Below are 20,731 nucleotides of genomic sequence, written 5' to 3'. Positions count from 1 at the left end.
CGCGGGAAACCGCCATTAAAAAAAAAGTTAAAGAAAAATTTCTTTTTGTTTCTCAAGAAGATTGCGAGGATGCCTAAGCGTGGTAACATCAACGATTTCGATCCCGATGTTGAAGATTGGGCCACGTATGTAGAACGCATAGAGATATATTGTAAGGCAAATAAAATATCAAATGAAGATAAAGCACTAACCTTACTAAACTCAATGGGTGCGAAGACATACGGGCTATTGAAGCATCTTCTATCACCAGCTAAACCAGCGGATCAGACTTTCGCTAATATTGTTGCTGTCCTGAAGAATCATTTGAACCCCACACCGCTGATGTTAGCGGAACGATTCAAATTTTATGCGAGAACGCAACTGAAAGAGGAAAGCAACGCGGAGTACTTAATTGAACTGCGTAAGCTAGCGAAATACTGTCAGTTTGGGGAAAGACTGACAGAGGCACGGAGAGACAAATTCGTGTGTGGATTGTCGAAAGAAGGAACACAAAAGCGGTTGCTTGAAGAGAATGATCTTACACTTGATAAGGCTGTCACTATTGCAGCATCGCACGAAGCCGCAGCGAGAGGCACTGCGGAAATGCAGCTGAAGGCAGCGGTACTCAGCGTAGATCAAATGGCTTTGGGTACAACGAAATGTTATCGTTGTGGAAAGACAACACACGATCAGAACCAATGCTGGTTTAAAAACCAGGAATGTAGAAAATGTGGCAAGCTTGGTCACATAGCTGAAGTATGCCGGTCAGGAAAGAAGACCAGCAACAAAAAGTCACCGCAGGAAAAGTGCAGAAAGGTACATAAGGTGGCTGAGAAGAGTTCGGATGAACAGAATTCGGATTCAGACTCCAACAGCAAGGAACTGGGTAGTCTGAGAATTCACAATGTGAGTAAGGAAGCTGACCGACAAACTATCTGGGTCACACTGCAGATAGCAGGAGTCCACGTGAAGATGGATTTGGACACCGGATCGGCGTTGACGGTCATGAATAAGCAAGATTACAAAAGATTATTCACACATATTCCCCTACGGGATACGGAGATTGTATTGCAGACATACACGGGGCAAAGAGTATACCCCATCGGAAAGATAAAAGTCAAGGTGGTACACAAGGGCAAAGAACACCAAGGAATGGACATATATGTACTACCTGAGGGAGGTCCACCACTTCTGGGACGGGAGTGGATCAGGAAAATAAATATAGACTGGCGCTCCCTAAAAGCAATGACGGTAGATTCCGGAAAAAGAAAAGATGTCAAACCTGAACGATTGTCCAGAATATTGGAGGAGGGCATATGCAGCAGTGACAGTGACAAAGCAGAGAGTGAGAACTTGGTGAAGACAATCAGCTCAGACTCTGGAATTGATGATGGTAAGACCAGCCCATGTGCAAAAGACAAGTCTAAAATGGACTTACAGACTAATGATGGAAAAACGAAGGAGTGCATAAATGCTTCAGAAGAGAACAAAGTATCAGAACAGAATCCCACTGAACAACAACAACATAGTTTGACAGAGAATTCTGAGTCTGTCCAGTCTACAGACACGCACATTTCTGAGGAACACCGGGCTCGAACTCAACTCAATCTCAAACTACAACAGCAATTAGAACAAATGATTCGCCGTTTTGAGCAAGAGATGAATGCAAAGAAAAAGTTCTTTGACACAGAGTGGGAGAATCTGGAAAGACAGCAGAAGCAGCTGATTGAGAAAATGGAACAGGAACACACAAACCGTCTGCGCGATAAGGCCAAACGAATCAAAGCTGAGCAAGAAAGGGAATATGTTAAATTCATCGATCAGTTGAAAGCTAAGAAGAAAGAGCACCCTTTTGTGAGCAGTGTCAGCAGTAATAAGCCACTCAGGGGATTGGTGGCAGAGGCAAAGGCTGAAGTGATGGAGGAAATAGAGGACAATAGAGAAGAAGCAGAAGATGATGACTCATCTGAACCATTATCACCCCTACCAGGTCACGCACGTGGTCCCTCCGAACTGAGCCAAATCAGTCTGGAAGTAGAAAAACTTCCCAAGGTACTCGAGCCTTTAGAAGTCAGCAATGCTGGTTCTGAAGTTACGAAAGTTCAAGCTGTTAAGTACAGTGAAGGACTATTAGATGAGTCACCCCAGCAACGAGAACCTACTACACCACCGAGGCGTTATCCGGACCGAGTCAGGAAGCGCAGGAGGCGCCTCCGCAGAGACTGAATCTGTGAACTGTTTTTACATGAAGTTGTGTATATATGTTATGATGTTATGTTTAATGGGGAATATATATACTGTTAAGCTAAAAAGGGAGGATTGTAGTGTATGTAACCGTTCCACCTTTAAGAGTACTATTTTAAGGGTTGCACTACTTTATCTTGGCTGCGGTATACTGTAATACCGGTGGTGACCACACCAGTATATAAGTGCTGTGTAATGATTTATTGGGCAGTTCCGCCCTGACCTTCAACTAGTAAAGACCTGTTAAAGTTTACTCTTGTGGTCTGTGTAGTAATTCTCACTATAACACACAGACTTAACAATTCCCCAATCAATCCTACCCAACTCGCTCCTCAGACCATCGTAGTTTCCTTTATTTAAATTGAGGACCCTTGTTTCTGAGTCAACTGCTTCATTCTCCATCTTAATGAAGAATTCGATCATATTATGATCGCTCCGACCCAAGGGGCCTCGTACAACAAGATTGCTAATTAATCCTCTCTCGTTACATAATACCCAGTCTAAGATGGCCAGATCTCTGGTTGGTTCCTCGACATATTGGTCCGGGAAACCATCCCGTATACACTCCAGGAATTCCTCCTCCACAGTATTGTTACCAATTTGGTTAGCCCAATTTATATGTAGATTAAAGTCACCCATGATGACTGCTGTGCCCTTATTGCACGCTTCTTTAATTTCCCTTTTAATGCCATCCCCAACCTCCGCCTTACTGTTTGGAGCTCTATATACCACTCCCACTAATGTTTTTCTCCCCTTAGTATTTCTCAATTCTACCCATACAGATTCCACATCATCAGAGCTAATATCCTTCATTACAATTGTGTTAATCCCTTCATTAACCAGTAATGCTACCCCACCTCCCTTTCCTTTTTGCCTATCTTTCCTGAATATCGAATACCCCTGGATGTTGAGTTCCCAGTCTTGGCCATCCTTGAGCCACGTTTCCGTAATCCCAACCAAATCATATTCGTTTACCTCTATTTGCGCAGCCAATTCATCCACCTTATTACAAATGCTCCTCGCATTAAGACACAAAGCCTTCAGGCTTGTTTTTTTAACGCTCTTAGACCTATTAGAATTATTATTTACTGTGGCCATGTTTGATTTAAACCGTTGATTTCTCTGACTGCCACTTTTGTTTTTCTCCTTCCTATCTTTTGCTTTTATCCTTGTTTCCCTTTCCTCTGTCTCCCTGCTCAGGTTCCCAACCCCCTTCCATTTTAGTTTAAACCCTCCCCCACAGCACTAGCAAACAAACCCCCTAGGACATCGGTTCCAGCCCTGCCCAGGTGCAGACCGTCCGGTTTGAACTGGTCCCACCTCCCCCAGAACCGGTTCCAATGTCCAAGGAACTTGAATCCCTCCCCCTGGCACCATTCCTCTAGCCACGAATTCATCTGAAGTATCCTTCTATTTCTACTCTGACTAGCACGTGGCACTGGTAGCAATCCTGAGATTACTACCTTTTGAGGTCCTGTTTTTTAATTTACCTCCTAACTCCCTATATTCCGCTTTTAGGACCTCATCCCGCTTTTTACCTATCACCGAGTCAAGGCTGTAAGTAACTACATGGGAACATTTTGCTAAAAGACCAATGAAGAACTGAATATCCTAAGACCTTCAATCTTAGTTAATGGCCCAGAAATTCGCGTCGGGGGCTTCCCGCAGGTGCAAGCCCCCGACCTACACTTACCTAGCGCGCCGGCAGTTGAGCTCTGGGCCTGTGTGGAATTCCTCTCCGGGGCCTGGCCCCAAGGCCAGCACGCTGTGCTGGCGTGTCCCAGGGGCGTAGTTAGTGCGATGAGTCCCCTGGGATCACGTGAGCCATGGGCAGCCAATCGGAGGCGGGAAAAGCCCATTCATAAGATTGACAGAAAGACCTGTCAAAACGTATGAATGCTGAGGGCCCAAAACAGTAGTTAACCTTCAAATAAATTTTAAAAAATCATCACACTTTTTAAATAAACTATAAATTACATTAAATAACTATTTTAAACAATAATTTAAATTTTTGAAAAAAAAATTTTTATAAAAAAACAGGGCTAAAAATAAACTTACCTTGCTTTAAAGTATTTAAAAATAATAAACCTGTGGAAAAAATGTTTTAATTTTAATTAATTGACCACTTACCTTTTAAAATGCAGTCCTTACGCCTGGTTTTTACATTTCTAAAATCTAAAGACTTACCCTCATGGAAAAACCTGTAAAAAAAACCTAAGTTCAAAGCGCACGCGCAGACTCCCGCGCGCACGTGTTCGCCCTCTGAACCCCTTCGTTTAGAGGATCGGAAGTGCTGGTTTCCTGCGCATGCTTAGTGCATGCAAGAAACCGGCACTTCCATCGGGTCCACGCGTGATTACCCTGTGCGTACTCACGCATTGGGACCCGAATTTCTGGGCCATTTTGTTTCAAGTGGAATTCTTTACCCTCAGTTACCTTTCTGTGGTTAAAGAACTGAATGCTATGCTTTTGGTCTTACAATAATTGCTTTCTAGATTTAAGGAATTACTGGTATTTGTACCATAGCATTTTCTGGGATCAAGATTTGTGTTTGTTACAAATTTATTAAGATGTATATATATTTTTTAATTAATTAATGAGGTACTGATGCATGATGGGATAAAAATTGCTATTTAGACTCTCGGTTCCAAACTGGCAGTCCAGGCAATGCTAGGGGCAAATCCAATCAATAAATAGATTACTGAAATAAATTAATGCAAATAAAACAAAAAAATCTGATTGTTCGTAGAAAATATCAAATAATTAAAGTTTGGTGATTTCATCAATAACTTCATAATCTCAAAAGATCTAACTGTTTTACTTTCACATGTTGAAAATGAAATGTTCTTTTGCAGAAGACATTAAGATAACTATTTATCCTGCCAGTTCCTCTCAGTCTGCCAGTTCCCAAAGACTGCACATCATAAGGAATTGAGGAAGATTAATCATTATTTTTTAAAGATAATCTTAGTTTGGTATGAACTATAAATTTGAACACTATTTTCTGAAAGAAAGAAAGACTTGCATTTATATAGCACATTTCACAACCTCAAAATGTCCCAAAGTGTTTTTACAGCTAAGTAGTCACTGTTGTAATGTAGGAAAAGGCAGCAACCAATCCACGCACAGCAAGCTCCCACAAACAGCAATGAAATAAATGACATGACCATCTGTTTTGGGTTTTGATTGAGGGATGAATGTTGCCCAGGACACCGGAAGAACCCCCCTGCTCTTTTTCAAATAGTGCCATGGGATCTTTTACGTCCCTGAGAGGGCAGATGAGACCTCGGTTTAATGTCTCATCCAAAAGATAGTATCTCCAACAGTGCGGCACTCCCTCAGTACTGCACAGGAGTGCCACTCTAGATTAAATGCTCAAGTCTCTGGAGTGGGGTTTGAACCCCTGATCTTCTGACTCAGAGACAAGAGTGCCACCATGGCTGACAATCATGAATCACTGCCATCAGGAGAGCAGGTATACAGAACTAGTCAAATTTAGGCTTTCTGCCCATCTTCTTCTCCAGTGTGACATACAATGACATCTCATCAATTGTGCGTGACTATTCTTTGACTATCACGCACCAATGTGTCTGAACACATTCCGAGTTAGTGACCACTACACATTTACTAAATTGCTGAGGTCATATCTAGAGATCTGTTGTACTCATCTCATCTCCAAAATTTGAAAACTTTGTTCTAACATTTCACTGGCTTCATCTCCAACAGTGCAGGACTGAAGTGTCTGCCTAGATTATGTGCTCTCTGGAGTGGGGCTTGAATCCATGACCTTCTGATTCAGAGGCAAGAGTGCTATCACTGAGCCAAGGTTAACACCTTGAAGCATTTTACTAAGAATGGTAACTGGATTATTAGAATTTAATTAATGGCAAAACATCACCAAGTGACAAAGTAAGATGTTAATTTTGAAATATTCTTTCCCTCAAATTTCTCCTTCTCTCCTGAAGACAATGCAGTGGTACAATGCCATGGGCTGGGAGCCCTCTGGTTGCTTGCCCAAGTGGTGTTTCTTCATGTTACTAACTGAAGCCAAGTCAATCATCAGTTATGGGAGAATTAGATAAATACTTGAAGAAGAAAGATATTAAAGGGTACTGGAAAAGAGCAAAGAAATTGGATTAGATAGCTCTGGTGGGAGAGCTTGAAGTGGCATAGAAACAATGGCCAAATGGCCTCCTTCTGCTCCAAAATTTCCAACTGGAAACTAGACAACGAGTATCAGCAGACTATTTAAACAGGCATCACAGTTGAGGCTGATCCTGTTCTCAACTGATGTTCACACTTAGATACTTTCCAGCAGAATAGAGTCATGAGAACGAATTTTGGCTGAGATCAGCAAACTCATCACATACTGGGAATCAAACGTGGACTCGCCATCATTTAGCTAAGAGCATGATCGGGCAATCAAAAGAGCTATCTCATTTTCTAAAAAAATGTTAATTAAACTTTTCCTAATTTGAATGAAAGCAATGGGGCAGAAATTCGGGTCTCCACGGGTGAGTACGCACGGGGTACTCACCCGTAGGCCCAATGGAAGTGCCGGTTTCTTACATGCACTGCGCATGCGCGGGAAACCAGCGCTTCCGTTCCCCTGAAAGCAGGGGTTAAGAGGACGAACAGGTTTTCCCGGGAGGGTAAGTCTGCAGAATTTACACATTTAAAAAGCAGGCGTAAGGCCTGCTTTTTACAAGGTCAGTGGTGAATTAATTAAAATTAAAACATATTTTTTCCACAGGTTTATTATTTTTAAATACTTTAAAGAAAGGTAAGTTTATTTTTAGCCCCGTTAGAAAATAAAATTATTTTTTTCAAAAATTTAAATTATTGTTTAAAATAGTTATTTCATGTAACTTATAGTTTATTTAAAAAATGTGATTTAAAAAAAAATTTATTTGAAGATTTTGTGATGTTTTGGGGCCGTAGTATTTCTAAGTTTTGACAGCACTTCCTGTCAAACCTATGAATGGAGCATTCCCTGCTCCGATTGGCTCTCCATGGCCCACGTGATCCATGGGGACGCATCGAACTAACTGCGCCCCTGGGATACGCAAGCACTGCGCGCCAGCAGCTGGAGCAGGCCCCAGATCGGAATTCCACGGGGGCCCACAGCTCAATGGCCGGCGCGCTAGTTAAGTGCAGATCGGGGGCTTGCACCCGCGGGAAGCCCCCGACCCGAATTTCTGGGCCAATATTTCTATATTCCTACATTAAAAAGATATATACTCTCTTTGGCACCCCTCCAAACATAATTCCCTGACTGATGTGGGCACCTGCTCGGAGGTTTCTGCCGGTTAGGAAGTTGAAGCATATTGTTTAAAAGAAAATGTAGCAGCAATGAAAGAAAATTGGTTGATAGGAAACAAAGATTTAAGGTAACTGGATGGTGCCCATACAGGAGAAGGGTTGGAAGTCATGTACTCTAGGCGTCAGTGCTGGGTCTTCTTTGGTTCTCTAGATACCTATGATTTGGAACACAATCTCCAAATTTGCTGATGATAAAAATATAGGAGGTTTAGCATACAGTGAGCAAGACTGAAATAATTCAGGAAGACATAGATAAGTTAGCGGAATGGGCAGATGGATGGCAGATGCAATTTTTTTTTCGTTCATGGGATGTGGGCGTCGCTGGCAAGGCCATTTATTGCGCATCCCTAATTGCCTTTGAGAAAGTGGTGGTGAGCCGCCTTCTTGAACCGCTGCAGTCCGTGTGGTGAAGGTACTCCCATAGTGCTGTTAGGGGGGGATTCCCAGGATTTTGACCCAGTGACGATGAAGGGACGGCGATATATTTCCAAGTCAGGATGATATGTGACTTGGAGGGGATCTTGGAGCAGATGGTGTTCCCATGCGCCTACTGCCCTTGTCCTCCAAGGCAGTAGAGGTCGTGGTTTTGGGAGATGCTGCCGAAGAAGCCTTGGCGAGTTGCTGCAGTGCATCTTGTAGATGGTGCACACTGCAGCCACGGTGCGCTGGTGGTGGAGGGAGCGAATGAATGTTTAAGGTGGCAGATGGGGTGCAAATCAAGCGAGCTGCTTCATCCTGGATGGCGTTGAGCTTTTTGACTGTTGTTGGAGCTGCACTCATCCAGGCAAGTGGAGAGTATTCCATCACACTCCTGACTTGTGCCTTGTAGATGGTGGAAGGGTTTTGGGAAGTCAGGAGGTGAATCACTTGCTGCAGAATACCTAGCCTCTGACCTGCTGTTGCAGCTACAGTATTTGTGGCTGGTCCAGTTAAGTTTCTGGCCAATAGTGACCCCCAGGATGTTGATAGGGGGGATTCGGCAATGGTAATGCCATTGAATGTCAAGGGACAGTGGTTAGACTCTCTTGTTGGAGATGGTCATTGCCTGGTGCGGATGTTACTAGCCACTTATCAGCCCAAGCCTGAATGTCGTCCAGATCTTGCCGCATGTGGGCACGGACCGCTTCATTATCTGAGGAGTTGCGAATGGAACTGAACACTGTGCAATAATCAGCGAACATCCCCACTTCTGACCTTATGATGCAGGGAAGGTCATTGATGAAGCAGTTGAAGATGGTCGGGCCTAGGACACTGCCCCGAGGAACTCCTGCAGTGATGTCCTGGGGCTGAGATGATTGGCCTCCAACAACCACAACCATCTTCTGTTGACTCCAGCAGTGGAGAGTTTACCACTTGATTCCCAATGACTTCAATTTTACTTGGGCTCCTTGATGCCGCACTCGGTCAAATACTGCCTTGATGCTCTAACCTCACCTCACCTCTGGAATTCAGCTCTTTTGTCCATGTTTGGACCAAGGCTGTAATGAGGTCTGGTGCCGAGTGGTCCTGGCGGAACCCAAACTGAGCATCGGTGAGCAGGTTATTGGTAAGTGCCACTTGATAGCACTGTTAACAACAGCTTCCATCACTTTGCTGATGATTGAGAGTAGACTAAAGGGGCGGTAATTGGTTGGTTTGGATTTGTCCTGTTTTTTGTGGACAGTACATACATGGGCAATTTTCCACAGTCGGGTAGATGCCAGTGTTGTAGCTATACTGGAACAGCTTGGCTAGAGGCGTGGCTAGTTCTGGAGCAAAAGTCTTCAGCACGACAGCTGGGATATTGTCGGAGCCCATAGCCTTTGCTGTATCAAGTGACCTCAGCTGTTTCTTGATATCACATGGGGTGAATCAAATTGGCTGAAGACTGGCTTCTGTGATGGTGGGGACCTCGGTAGGAGGCAGAGGTGAATCATCCACTCGGCACTTCTGGCTGAAAATGGTTGCCAGCGCTTCAGCCTCGTCTATTGCACTCACGTGCTGGGCTCCGCCATCACTGAGGATGGGGACGTTCATGGAGCCTCCACCTCCCATTAGTCCACCACCATTCACGACTGGATATGGCAGGACTGCAGAGCTTGGATCTGATCCGTTGGTTGTGGGATCGCTTAGCTCTGTCTATAGCATGCTGCTTCCGCTGTTTAGCATGCATGCATGTAGTCCTGTGTAGTAGCTTCACTAGGTTGGCACCTCATTTTAGATATGCCTGGGGCTGCTCCTGGCATGCTCTTCTACGCTCCTCATTGAACCAGGGTTGGTCCCCTGGCTTGATGATAATGGTAGAGTGAGGATCTGCTGAGCCATGAGGTTACAGATTGTGGTGGAATACAATTCTGCTGCTGCTGATGGCCCACAGCGCCTCATGGATGCCCAGTTTTGAGCTGCTAGATCTGTTCTGAATCTATCCCATTTAGTACGGTGGTAGTGCCACACAACACGACGGAGGGTGTTCTCAGTGTGAAGATGGGATTTCGTCTCCACAAAGACAGTGCGGTGGTCAGTGCTATGAATACGGTCATGGACACATGCATCTGCGACAGGTAGATTGGTGAGGACAAAGTCAAGTAGGTTTTTCCCTCATGTTGGTTCTCTCACCACCTGCTGCATGGCAGCTATGTCTTTCAGGACTCAGCCAGTTCGGTCACTACTGGTGCTACTGAGCCACTGTTGGTGATGTACATTCTGTGCCCTTGCTACCCCCAGTGCTTCTTCCAAGTGCTGTTTAACATAGACAAGCACTGATTCCTCAGCTTAGGGAGGGCAGTAGGTGGTAATCAGCAGGAGGTTTCCTTTCCCATGCTTAACGTGAAGCCATGAGACTTCATGGGGTTCGGAGTCAATGTTGAGGACTCCCAGGGCCACTCCCTTCCGACTGTATACCACTGTGCCGCCACCTGTGGTGGGTCTGTCCTGCGGTTAGGACAGGACGTACCCAGGGATGGTGATGGAGGAGTTTGGGCCATTGGCTGAAAGATACGATTCTGTCATGGTTCAGTATAACTGTCAGGCTGTTGCTTGACTAATCTGTAGGCAGCTCTCCCAATTTTGGCACATGTCCCAGATGTTAGTGAGGAGGACTTAGCACGGTCGACTGGGACTGGGTGTGCCTTTGTCATGTCTGGTGCCTCGGTTGATACCGGGTGGTCCATCCGGTTTTATTCTTAGTATACTTTGTAGCAGTTTGGTATAACTGAGTGGCTTGCTAGGCCATTTCAGAGGGCTGTTAAGAGTCAACCACATTGCTGTGGAATCACATATAGGCCAGACCTAAGGATGGCAAATTTCCTTCCCTAAAGATTTTTACGATAATATGGTAGTTTTTTGATCACCGTTACTGATACTAGCTTTTTTTATTCCAGATTTATTTAATTAACTGAATTTCCCAGCTGCCCGTGGCGGGATTTGAACTCATGTCTCCGGATCATTAGTCCAGGACTCTGGATTACGAGTCCAGTAACATAACCACTATGCTACCATATACTGATGCGGAAAAGTGCGTGGAATACATTTTAAGATGGAAAACAAGAAATGTGAGTATACACTCAATGGAAGAATGTGGTTGAATATGAGACGTAGGGGTTCAAAAACATAGTTCCTTGAAAGTATGTGTGCAGGCAGGTAAAGCCACAAAGAATGGTAATAGAATTTTGGCTTTTATACATAGGGGCATTGAGTACAAGAGGAAAGTAGTAATGCTGAATTTATACAAAACATTGGTTAGACTGCAGTACTGCATGCACTTTTAGGTGTGCCATTATAGAAATGACATTAAAGCCAAGGAGAGTGTACAACGTAGATTCACCAGGATAAGAGGGATAGGCAACTGTCGTTCTGAGGAGAGGTTTGAGATTCTGAAACTATTTCCACTGGACACCTGAAGTAGATTTAATAGAGATTTTTAAAATGATGATGACAATTTCCTTCAGTTCAAGAGTCTGTGATGAGGGGGTTCATCAATTTAAAATTGTCACTAAGAGGGTGAGGAGTGGTTTTAGGAGAATTTTTTTTATGCAGAGCATGGAATAGTTGATGCAGAGACTACTGCGTATTTTGAGAGAATTGGAGAAATATGTGAAGCAGAAAATACTATGGGAGAGAGTGTGGCAATGGAATTAGTTTTAAATTGAATTGACACAATGGGATGAATGGCTTCCTTCTGTGGTTCTATGGTAGAAGATATTACAATATCATGTAAAGAGGAGCAGTTTTATTTTGTAGAAATAAAATATACTGTATAATTTTTTACTCTTACCCCCTTTTGTTCATCATTTTCCACACATGTTCGACCAAGATCTGGAATCCATGCTAAAATGTTAACATCACTGCCACCACTATAAAGCTCCTGCAAAGGGAAGATTATATTTAAAACACATTTTGCATATGTTGGAAGACCAGTTCTCAATAGTAAATCTACAGCAGGTTTTCTGAGAGTGACAAAATTCACAATTTCCCCCTAACAGATAGTGTATTTTTTTAACATAAAAATAAACAGACTGAGAGAAGCAGTTTAAATTCAAAGTTCCCATTTCATCCTCTCTCCTCCACACACAAAAGAACTAGTATGTCCCTTTAAACAGAGTGTTCATTGCATCATTAGGAGAATTGGCTGGCAGAAATTACTAAGTCCAGATGGAAGAAGGAACTGAAGTAGCTTTAGCAGAGATACAATCATAGCTCAGAATACCTCAGCAATTATGTCATTTCAACCATATGTTAATGCAGCTTCTTTTCATTGCTGAACTCAGGGACTTCTGCCAGTCACTGTCATCGGCACTCACTGTTTAAAGAAACCCATTCAGAAGAACAGAAAAGAACCAAGTTATTAAAGTTAACCTTAATTCTTCACAACAGTGACACTTCATTTCGAATACTATAGTTATCACTAACAGTTGTATATTTTATTCCTCAAATTCAAATGAAAGGTTTTAAGGAAATGGAATCAAACAACTCAATTTTCCATCCCAATTTCAATTTCCCCACTCTGCTTCGACACTATCCTTAAATGTTCTTGAATAATATTCTTATTTGTCTCACCAGAAGGTCAATACTGACTACCTAAAAAGGGATCTTTACAGCTTTCTCAGAAAGGATCCTTATGGTTTTCACTCCCTTCTAAAGTTGGGATTGGCTAAAAAAAAAGGTTCCGGAGTAAGCCCTCGTGCATGTGTCAATTGATATTTGTCCTTGGGGTTCTCTACTAAGCAATAAAATGCTCCAGTACTGAGGGATGCATCTATCGGTGCTTAGAAAGAAAGTTGAATGAACATGTTGTTGGTGGGGGGTTCCTTGTCCCATTAGAAGTAGCTGGATTGGTACAGTTGTCTTCAGAACCTCTGCCCAAAATTGGTGAGCAGGATCAGGATGCATGTTTGATAGTGCCCATATGGCTACTGGTTTGGCAACACTTATCTGACAGAATTCGGTGGAATTTATGGAGCATTTTTGGGTAATGTATGGGTCCGGGAAGATTTTGTGCTAATTATCTCTCAGTATGCTGCAGATGGAGGTTGAAAGTCTCTGGAAGATTGAATCTGCCTCATCAGCAGAGAGAGGACTGATGGGCCCTAGGGCACCTTCAGTGTAATCCATGCTTCCCTCCAGGCTGCTAGGGTTGGGTATACTATTGGGCAATTTTGGGCAACAGCTAGCATTTTCTGGGGAATGAGAAAGAGAGAGCATGCAATGGGATTGGTCAGGTAACAGTTGCCTCCATTCCGAGCCAGACGTTTTAGAAGGACACATTATTCCAGGCAATTGCAGTGTCCAATAGAGGAGATGGAAGTTCAGGAGACTGAGTCTATCTTCCCTCTTGGGAAGCTGTAAATGTCACAAGTATATTCTGAAGCATAGGATACAGAAGATGCGTCTGTTAAGATTAGCGAATTGTTTTGCTGGAATACGAAACATCTGGAACAGCTAGGAGATGTAGGAGCATGCTACCTTTATAGTGCTTGGTCTCCTTAGTGGTATTCCATCTGTTTGAGTCTACATATATAGTGGAAAGGTTGGGGAGAAGGAAGTTTTTTTTTGTTAAGGCCTGCAAGTTTGGGTGTCACAGTCAAGCCCAAGTACTTGAAACCTTCCTCTTTGCAAGCAATTGGGTAGGACTCTCAGATTTATTTCAGGGTCGGGTAGTGAGCTGACCTGGCCAGAGCATATCCTTTGAAATAATCAAGTTTGTAGTTCAAAAGCCAGAAAAGCATTGGTGGACTGAAGGATGCTGGGAGGCAAATGCAGAGCACAAAATAGCACTCTATACAGATGACAGTGATAATTTGCACTCCACTCCACTACCCTGTACCACCTGGATGTAGTGGCTTGTTTATATGGCCCTGTATAGATGGCCCTGGATAGGAGTTCTTTATAAAAAAAAAAATAAAAAAAATAAAAAATATGTTAATGCAGGGGAAAGATGATGTTCCCATTTTAGACACCAAGGGCTGGATTTTGCCAATGGGGAACCTTTGGAGGCATGACTCCCACTTTAACAGTTCAGTCCCGCCTCCATCAATTTCTGGCCAACCCACGCTATTTTCCCTTGACTGACCTTGTTAAAGCGGGCTTAGCAGGCCAATTAAGGGAAAGCCGGTTACAGAGAACATCAAAGTATGACGTTTGATCTGTCAAAAATGAGTTCTTGAATTCAAGACTCATCAAACCTCTTTCTTTTGCAGAAATTAGATGGTTGTTGCATTGGAGAATGTAACAGCCATCTGTCATCTCTGCCGCGGAGGTGCGAGATTCTCCGCATACCCAACTCTTAAAGCCTGCAGGAAGAAACAAAGGTAAGTAAACTTTTACTAACACTTTCCACTTACCTCACATACGCACCTCCACACTTGCACCCATCATTTACCTCCACAGTGCACTTTTGCACCCCGCAGACCCACTACTCTCCTCGGTGACCCTGGCGGGGTTCGGAGCCTTCGGGAAGTCTGCACTTGTGTGGGTAAAATGGGGATAATCCTCTTATCTGCCTATTAACAGGTAGTTGGCACTAATTCCCTTCCCGCCTCCAAGGAGACGGGACCCAACGCAGGTCGGCTACCTGCCTCCTGGCAAGATGGCACGGAGGCGGGTTGGGCACCCGCCCCCAAATTCTGCCATTTTTCCGGCAGTCCTGCCTCCACAGGGCTGGCAAGATCGCGCCCCAAGTGTGAGCATCAAGCAGACGACTTATAGTAAGATGCAGTGTAAAGCTCTCTCTACTCTCTGCTCCAAAACATGTCTCAGCCCCAACCTCAGGAGAGAACCTTGTACTGCATTATGTGACAAATTTTTCATTTTCCACACCAGTCATTCGGGACAGTTTTGTGTTGTAAGCCTATACCCACTCAGAACTGGATTGAGACTGCCCTAAATCATTTCACATTGGATCCTTACAGCTAACAGATAGACTTCCTTCTTTCAATCTGGATTGAGTTTGAACCCAAATTCCTGAGGTAAAAGGGCTCCGCCACCCATATCGGAGTTCTATGAACAAAGCAAACAGGAGGGGAACGTGGCGAAGGTATAGCCATTTGTTCACACTAAGGATGAGGAAGTGGAGTAGAGGATTTTGACTAACTGTGTGAATGTATCCTCAAAGGTCATTCCTTCAAATATGAGAGTAGGAAGCCCCGTTTTACTTGCTGAAAAATCTTTTCTGTCAGGTGATAGTTCCAAGGTTGGCATGTTTGTTTTACTGCACTGACACATATTAAAAAGGAATCTGGTGCTATCTGCCAAGAGCCAACCTTGTATGAAGCCTGGCGACTAGACTGGGAACCACGGAGTCCAACCTTTTGGTTGGTATCTTGTAGTCGCTGTTCAGAAGTGCAGGCATCTGTATGACGCACATGCAATAGAATATTATTCTTTCTGTGAATTAGGATCATTGTGGAGAGTTGAAGAACTCTGGGAGGGGGCCCATCTCCAGAACCTCATTAGCAATGTTATGTAAAATTAGCAGGGAACCATCTAGCTCTGGGATTTTGCTGGAGTGCAAGTCTGATTACTTTTTGGATTTTGCTGGCCTAGATTGGGGTACTTAGCTGTGTCTGTGCTCTCCTCTGAGAGCTAAGGGACTGGGAGGTCAGCTAGGCACCATTTAGTTTCTAGTTGTGCTGTTTATGCCCCTGAGGTGTAGTAGCTGCAAACTCTTAGTTGATTTACCATAGATTGGAGAAAAGCTGATTTTGAGGGGCTGAGAATAGAACTTGGAAAAATAAAATGGACAACAATATTGGCAAACAATGACGTAGAACAGCAATGGGAAACATTTAAAACAGTGTTCAACAGAGTCCAGGAAAAATATATTCCGCTAAAAAACAAGAACAAGCTAAACACAAATGAGACACCATGGATGGATAAAGCCATAAGGGAAAAATTGAGGTTAACGAAAGAGGCATATATTAAGTACATAGACAGCAGGGGACAGCATGAAAAGGGAAAATACGAAGAGATTAGGAAATAAATCAAAAAAACAATTAGGAAGGCAAAGAGGAACTATGAAGTTAAATTATCAAGGAACATAAAACAAAAAATAGTAAAATATTTTACAGGCACATCAATAAAAATAGGACGGTCGGGATGGGAATAGGGCCACTAAAGGATGGACAGGATAATACCACAGGCAGTGATAGAGAGAGCAGAAATATTAAATAATTACTTTGCCTCAGTATTTACCAGGGAAATAGAACAGGTGGACAGGACATTGGATCATGAGATTAGTAATGAAATAATTGCATTTAAAATAAAAAGAGATATATTAAATAAACGAATCAAACTCAGAGGAAAAAAACCCTGGATTACACCCGTGTATTTTAAAAGAATCTAGGAAAGAGATAGCAGAGGCATTATTACACACATTTAATAATTCATTAGAAAAAGGTGTAGTGCCAGAGGACTGGTGGATAGCTAACACGATACCTATATTTAAGAAGGGAGATAGAACATGTCCAGGGAACTATAGACCAGTCAGCTTAACATCGGTGGTAGGAAAAACAATGGACAAAATAGAAGAACATCTAGAAACCAAAAATATAATTATGAATAGTCAGCATGGATTTCAAAAGGGAAAGTCTTGCTTGACCAACCTCATTGAATTTTTTGGAGAGATAAATCATAGAAAGTTACAGCACGGAAGGAGGCCATCATGTCCGCACCGGCCAACAAAGAGCCATCCAGCCTAATCCCACTTCCCAGCTCTTGGTCCGTAGCCCTGCAGGTTAGAGCATCCCAAGTGCACATCCAAGTACTTTTGAAATGTGGTTTGGGTTCCTGCCTCTACCATCCTTTCAGGCAGTGAGTTCCAGACCCCCACAACCCTCAGTGAAGAAATTTCCCCTCAAATCCTCTCTAAACCTTTAAATTACTTTAAATCTGTGCCCCCTGGTTTTGGACCCTTCTGCTAAGGGAATTAGGTCCTTTCTATCCACTTTATCTATGCCCCTCAATTTTATACACCTCAATAAGGTCTCCCCTCAGCCTCCTCTGTTCCAATGAAAACAGACCCAGCCTATCCAGTCTTTCCTCATAGCTAAGATTCTCTACTCCCGGCAACATCCTTGTAAATCTCCTCTGTACCCTCTCCAGTGCAATCACATTTTTCCTGTAATGTGGTGACCAAAACTGCACGCAGTACTCCAGCTGAGGCCTAACTAGTGTTTTATACAGTTGAAGCATAACCCCTCCCCCCATCTCTTGTATTCTAGGCCACGGCTAATAAAGGCAAGCATTCCGTATGCCTTCTTAACCACCTTATCTACCTGGCCTGCTACCTTCAGGGATCTGTGGACATGCACTCCAAGGTCCCTTTGTTCCTCTACACTACTCAGTGTCCTATCATTTAATGTGCGTTCCATTTCCTTGTTAGCCCTCCCCAAATTCATTACCTCACACTTCTCCAGATTGAATTCCATTTGCCACTGTTCTGCCCACCTGACCAATTTATTGATATCTTCCTGCAGTCTACAGCTTCCTTCTTCAGCATCAACCACAGCCAATTTTAGCATCATCTGCAAACTTCTTAATCATACCCCTTATATTCAAGTCTAGATCATCAATATATACCACATAAAGCAAGGGACCTAGTACTGAGCCCTGCGGAACCCCACTGGAAACAGCCTTCCAGTCACAAAAACACCCATCAACCATTACCCTCTGCTTCCTGTCTCCGAGCCAGTTTTGAATCACTTTACCTTGGATCCCATGGGCTTTTAACTTTGTGACTAGTCTGCCATGTGGAACCTTATCAAAAGCCTTGCTAAAGTCCACATAAACTACATCAAATGCATTACCCTCGTCTACCCTCGTTACCTCCTCAAAAAATTCAATCAAGTTTGTCAAAAAAAGAGAATAGACAAGGGTAATGCAGTAGATGTAATTTATCTAGATTTTCAAAAGGCCTTCGATAAGGTACCCCATAATAGACTGATGAACAAGGTCAGAGAATGTGGAGTCAGGGGTCAAGCAGCAGAATGGATAGTTAGCTGGCTTCAAGACAAAAAGCAGATAGTAGGGGTAAAGGGTAGCTATTCACAGTGGCAGAAGGTGGGTAGTGGTGTTCCACAAGGATCAGTGCTGGGACCACTGTTGTTCACAATTTATTAACGATTTAGACTTTGGGATCAAAAACACAATTTAAGATGCATTTAAGGGAGGCTAGATAAGCATATGAGGGAGAAGGGAATAGAGGGTTATGCTGACAGAGATAGATGAGGAAAGACGGGAGGATGCTTCAGTGGAGCATAAACGCCGGTATGGACTGATTGGACTGAATGGCCTGTTTCTGTGCCGTATATCCTATGTAATCCTATGTATTCCTATATAATTTTGGTGGAGTTTCTGTTGTTGTCACTATTCAAATTGTGGACAAAAGTGATGGATCTATTCTGTGCCTGTCAGTATAAGGTGCATCAGGATCATCCCAAGCTGGTCTCCCTACTCACAGTAGTTACCCATGGTATAATTCAACATCCTTTCTGCTTCCAGAGAGCAGGCTGTTTAGCTCTCCCTTGTCCTGACTGGTCATTTGTGTAGATATGAATTTCCTGCTGGTCTGAATATATAGAATCATAGAATGGTTACAGCACAGAAGGCCATTCGGCCCGTCGAGCCCATGCTGGCTCTCTGCAAGGGCACTTCAGCTAATCCCGTTCCCCCGCCCTTTCCCCGTAGCCCTGCAAATTTTTTTCCTTCAGGCACTTATCCAATTACTTTTTCAAAGCCACGATTGATTCTGCCTCTACCACCCTTTCAGGCAGTGCATTCCAGATCATAAACACTTGCTGCGTAAAAAAAGATTTTCCTCATGTCGCCTTGGGTTCTTCTGCTAAATCACCTTAAATCTGTGTCCTCTAGTTCTCAATCCTTCCGCCAATGGGAACAGATTCTCTCCATCTACTCTGTCTAGACCCCTCATGATTTTGAATGCCTCTATCAAATCTCCTCTCAACCTTCTCTGCTCGAAGGAGAACAACCCCAGCTTCTCCAGTCTAGCCACGTAACTAAAGTCCCTCATCCCTGGAACCATTCTTGTAAATTTTTTCTGTACCCTCTCTAAGGCCTTCGCATCCTTTCTAAAGTATGGTGTCCCGAATTGAACACAATACTCCAGTTGAGGCCAAACCAATGTTTTATAGAGGTTCATCATAACTTCCTTGCTTTTGTACTCTATGCTTCTATTTATGTAGCCCAGGATCCTGTATGTTTTTTTAACCGCTTTCTCAACCTGCCCTGCCACCTTCAACGATTTGTGCACATATACCCCCAGGTCTCTCTGTTCATGCACCCCCTTTAGAATTGTATCCTTTAGTTTATATTGCCTCTCCTCGTTCTTCCTACCAAAATGTATCACTTCGCACTTTTCTGCATTAAATTGCATCTGCCACATGTCCTCCCATTCCACCAGCCTGTCTATGTCTTCTTGAAGTCTATCACTATCCTCCTCACTGTTCATGATACTTCCAAGTTTTGTGTCATATGCAAATTTTGAAATTGTGCCCTGTGCACCCAAGTCCAAGTCATTAATATATATCAATAAAAAAAGCAGTGGTCCTAGTACCAACCCCTGGGGAACACCACTGTATACCGTCCTCCAGTCTGAAAAACAACCGTTCACCACTACTCTCGGTTTCCTGTCACTCAGCCAAATTCGTATCCATGCTGCCACTGTTCTTTTTATTCCATGGGCTTCAACTTTGCTGGCACTTTATCAAACGCCTTTTGGAAGTCCATGTATACCACATCAACCGCATTTGCCTCATCAACCCTCTATTACCTCATCAAAAAACTCTAACAAGTTAGGTAAACATGATTTGCCTTTAACAAATCCGTGCTGACTTTCCTTAAGTAATTCACACTTGTCCAAGTGACTGATAATTTTGTCCTGGATTATTGTTTCTAAAAGCTGCCCCCACCACCAAGGTTAAACTGACTGGCCTGTAGTTGCTCGATTTATCCTTACACCCTTTTTTGAACAAGGGTATAACATTTGCAATTCTCCAGTCCTCTGGCACCACCCCCGTAGCTAAGGAGGATTGGAAGATTATGGCCAGTACTCCACAATTTCCACCTTTATTTCACTCAGCATCCTAGGATGCATCTCATCTGGTCCTGGTGACTTATCTACTTTAAATACAGCCAGCCTTTCTATTACCACCTCTGTCAATTTTTAGCCCATCCAGTATCTGAACTACCTTCTCTTTCACTATGACTTTGGCAGCATCTTCTTCCTTGGTAAAGACAGATGCAAAGTACTCAATTAGTACCTCAGCCATGCCTTCTGCCTCCATGCGTAGGTCTCCATTTTGGTCCCTAATCGGCCCCACCCCTCCTCTTACTACCCTTTTACTATTTATATGCCTATAGAAGACGTTTGGATTCCCTTTTATGTTAGCTGCCAGTCTATTCTCATACTCTCTCTTTGCCCCTCTTATTTCCTTTTTCACTTCCCCGCTGAACGTTCTATATTCAGCCTGGTTCGCACTTGTATTCTCAATGTGACATCTGTCATACACCCCCTTTTTCTGCTTCATCTTACTCTCTATCTCTTTCATCATCCAGGGAGCTCTGGCTTTGGTTACGCTACCTTTCCCCCTCGTGGGAATGTACCTCGACTGCACCCAAACCATCTCCTCTTTAAAGGCAGCCCATTGTTCGATTACAGTTTTGCCTGCCAATCTTTGATTCCAATTTACCCGCG

The 20,731-nt window shown here is 43.4% G+C and overlaps 1 protein-coding gene across 2 annotated transcripts in view; it reads right to left on the bottom strand.

The window, feature by feature from the left end:
• ercc8 (excision repair cross-complementation group 8) overlaps nucleotides 1-20,731 on the bottom strand; it is a 104,988-nt gene that overhangs the window by 12,797 nt on the left and 71,460 nt on the right. For both annotated transcript variants that reach the window (XM_085971480.1, XM_085971489.1), the window contains one exon: nucleotides 11,798-11,887. In XM_085971480.1, coding sequence (XP_085827606.1) covers nucleotides 11,798-11,887 — 90 coding nt within the window. The remainder of the gene's footprint in view (nucleotides 1-11,797; nucleotides 11,888-20,731) is intronic.

This window comes from Somniosus microcephalus, chromosome 2 (genome assembly GCF_052327205.1).
Source record: "Somniosus microcephalus isolate GS21.2 chromosome 2, FLI_Smic_1.0, whole genome shotgun sequence".
NCBI lineage: Eukaryota > Metazoa > Chordata > Chondrichthyes > Squaliformes > Somniosidae > Somniosus > Somniosus microcephalus.
This window is presented reverse-complemented; position numbering and strand designations above follow the sequence as displayed.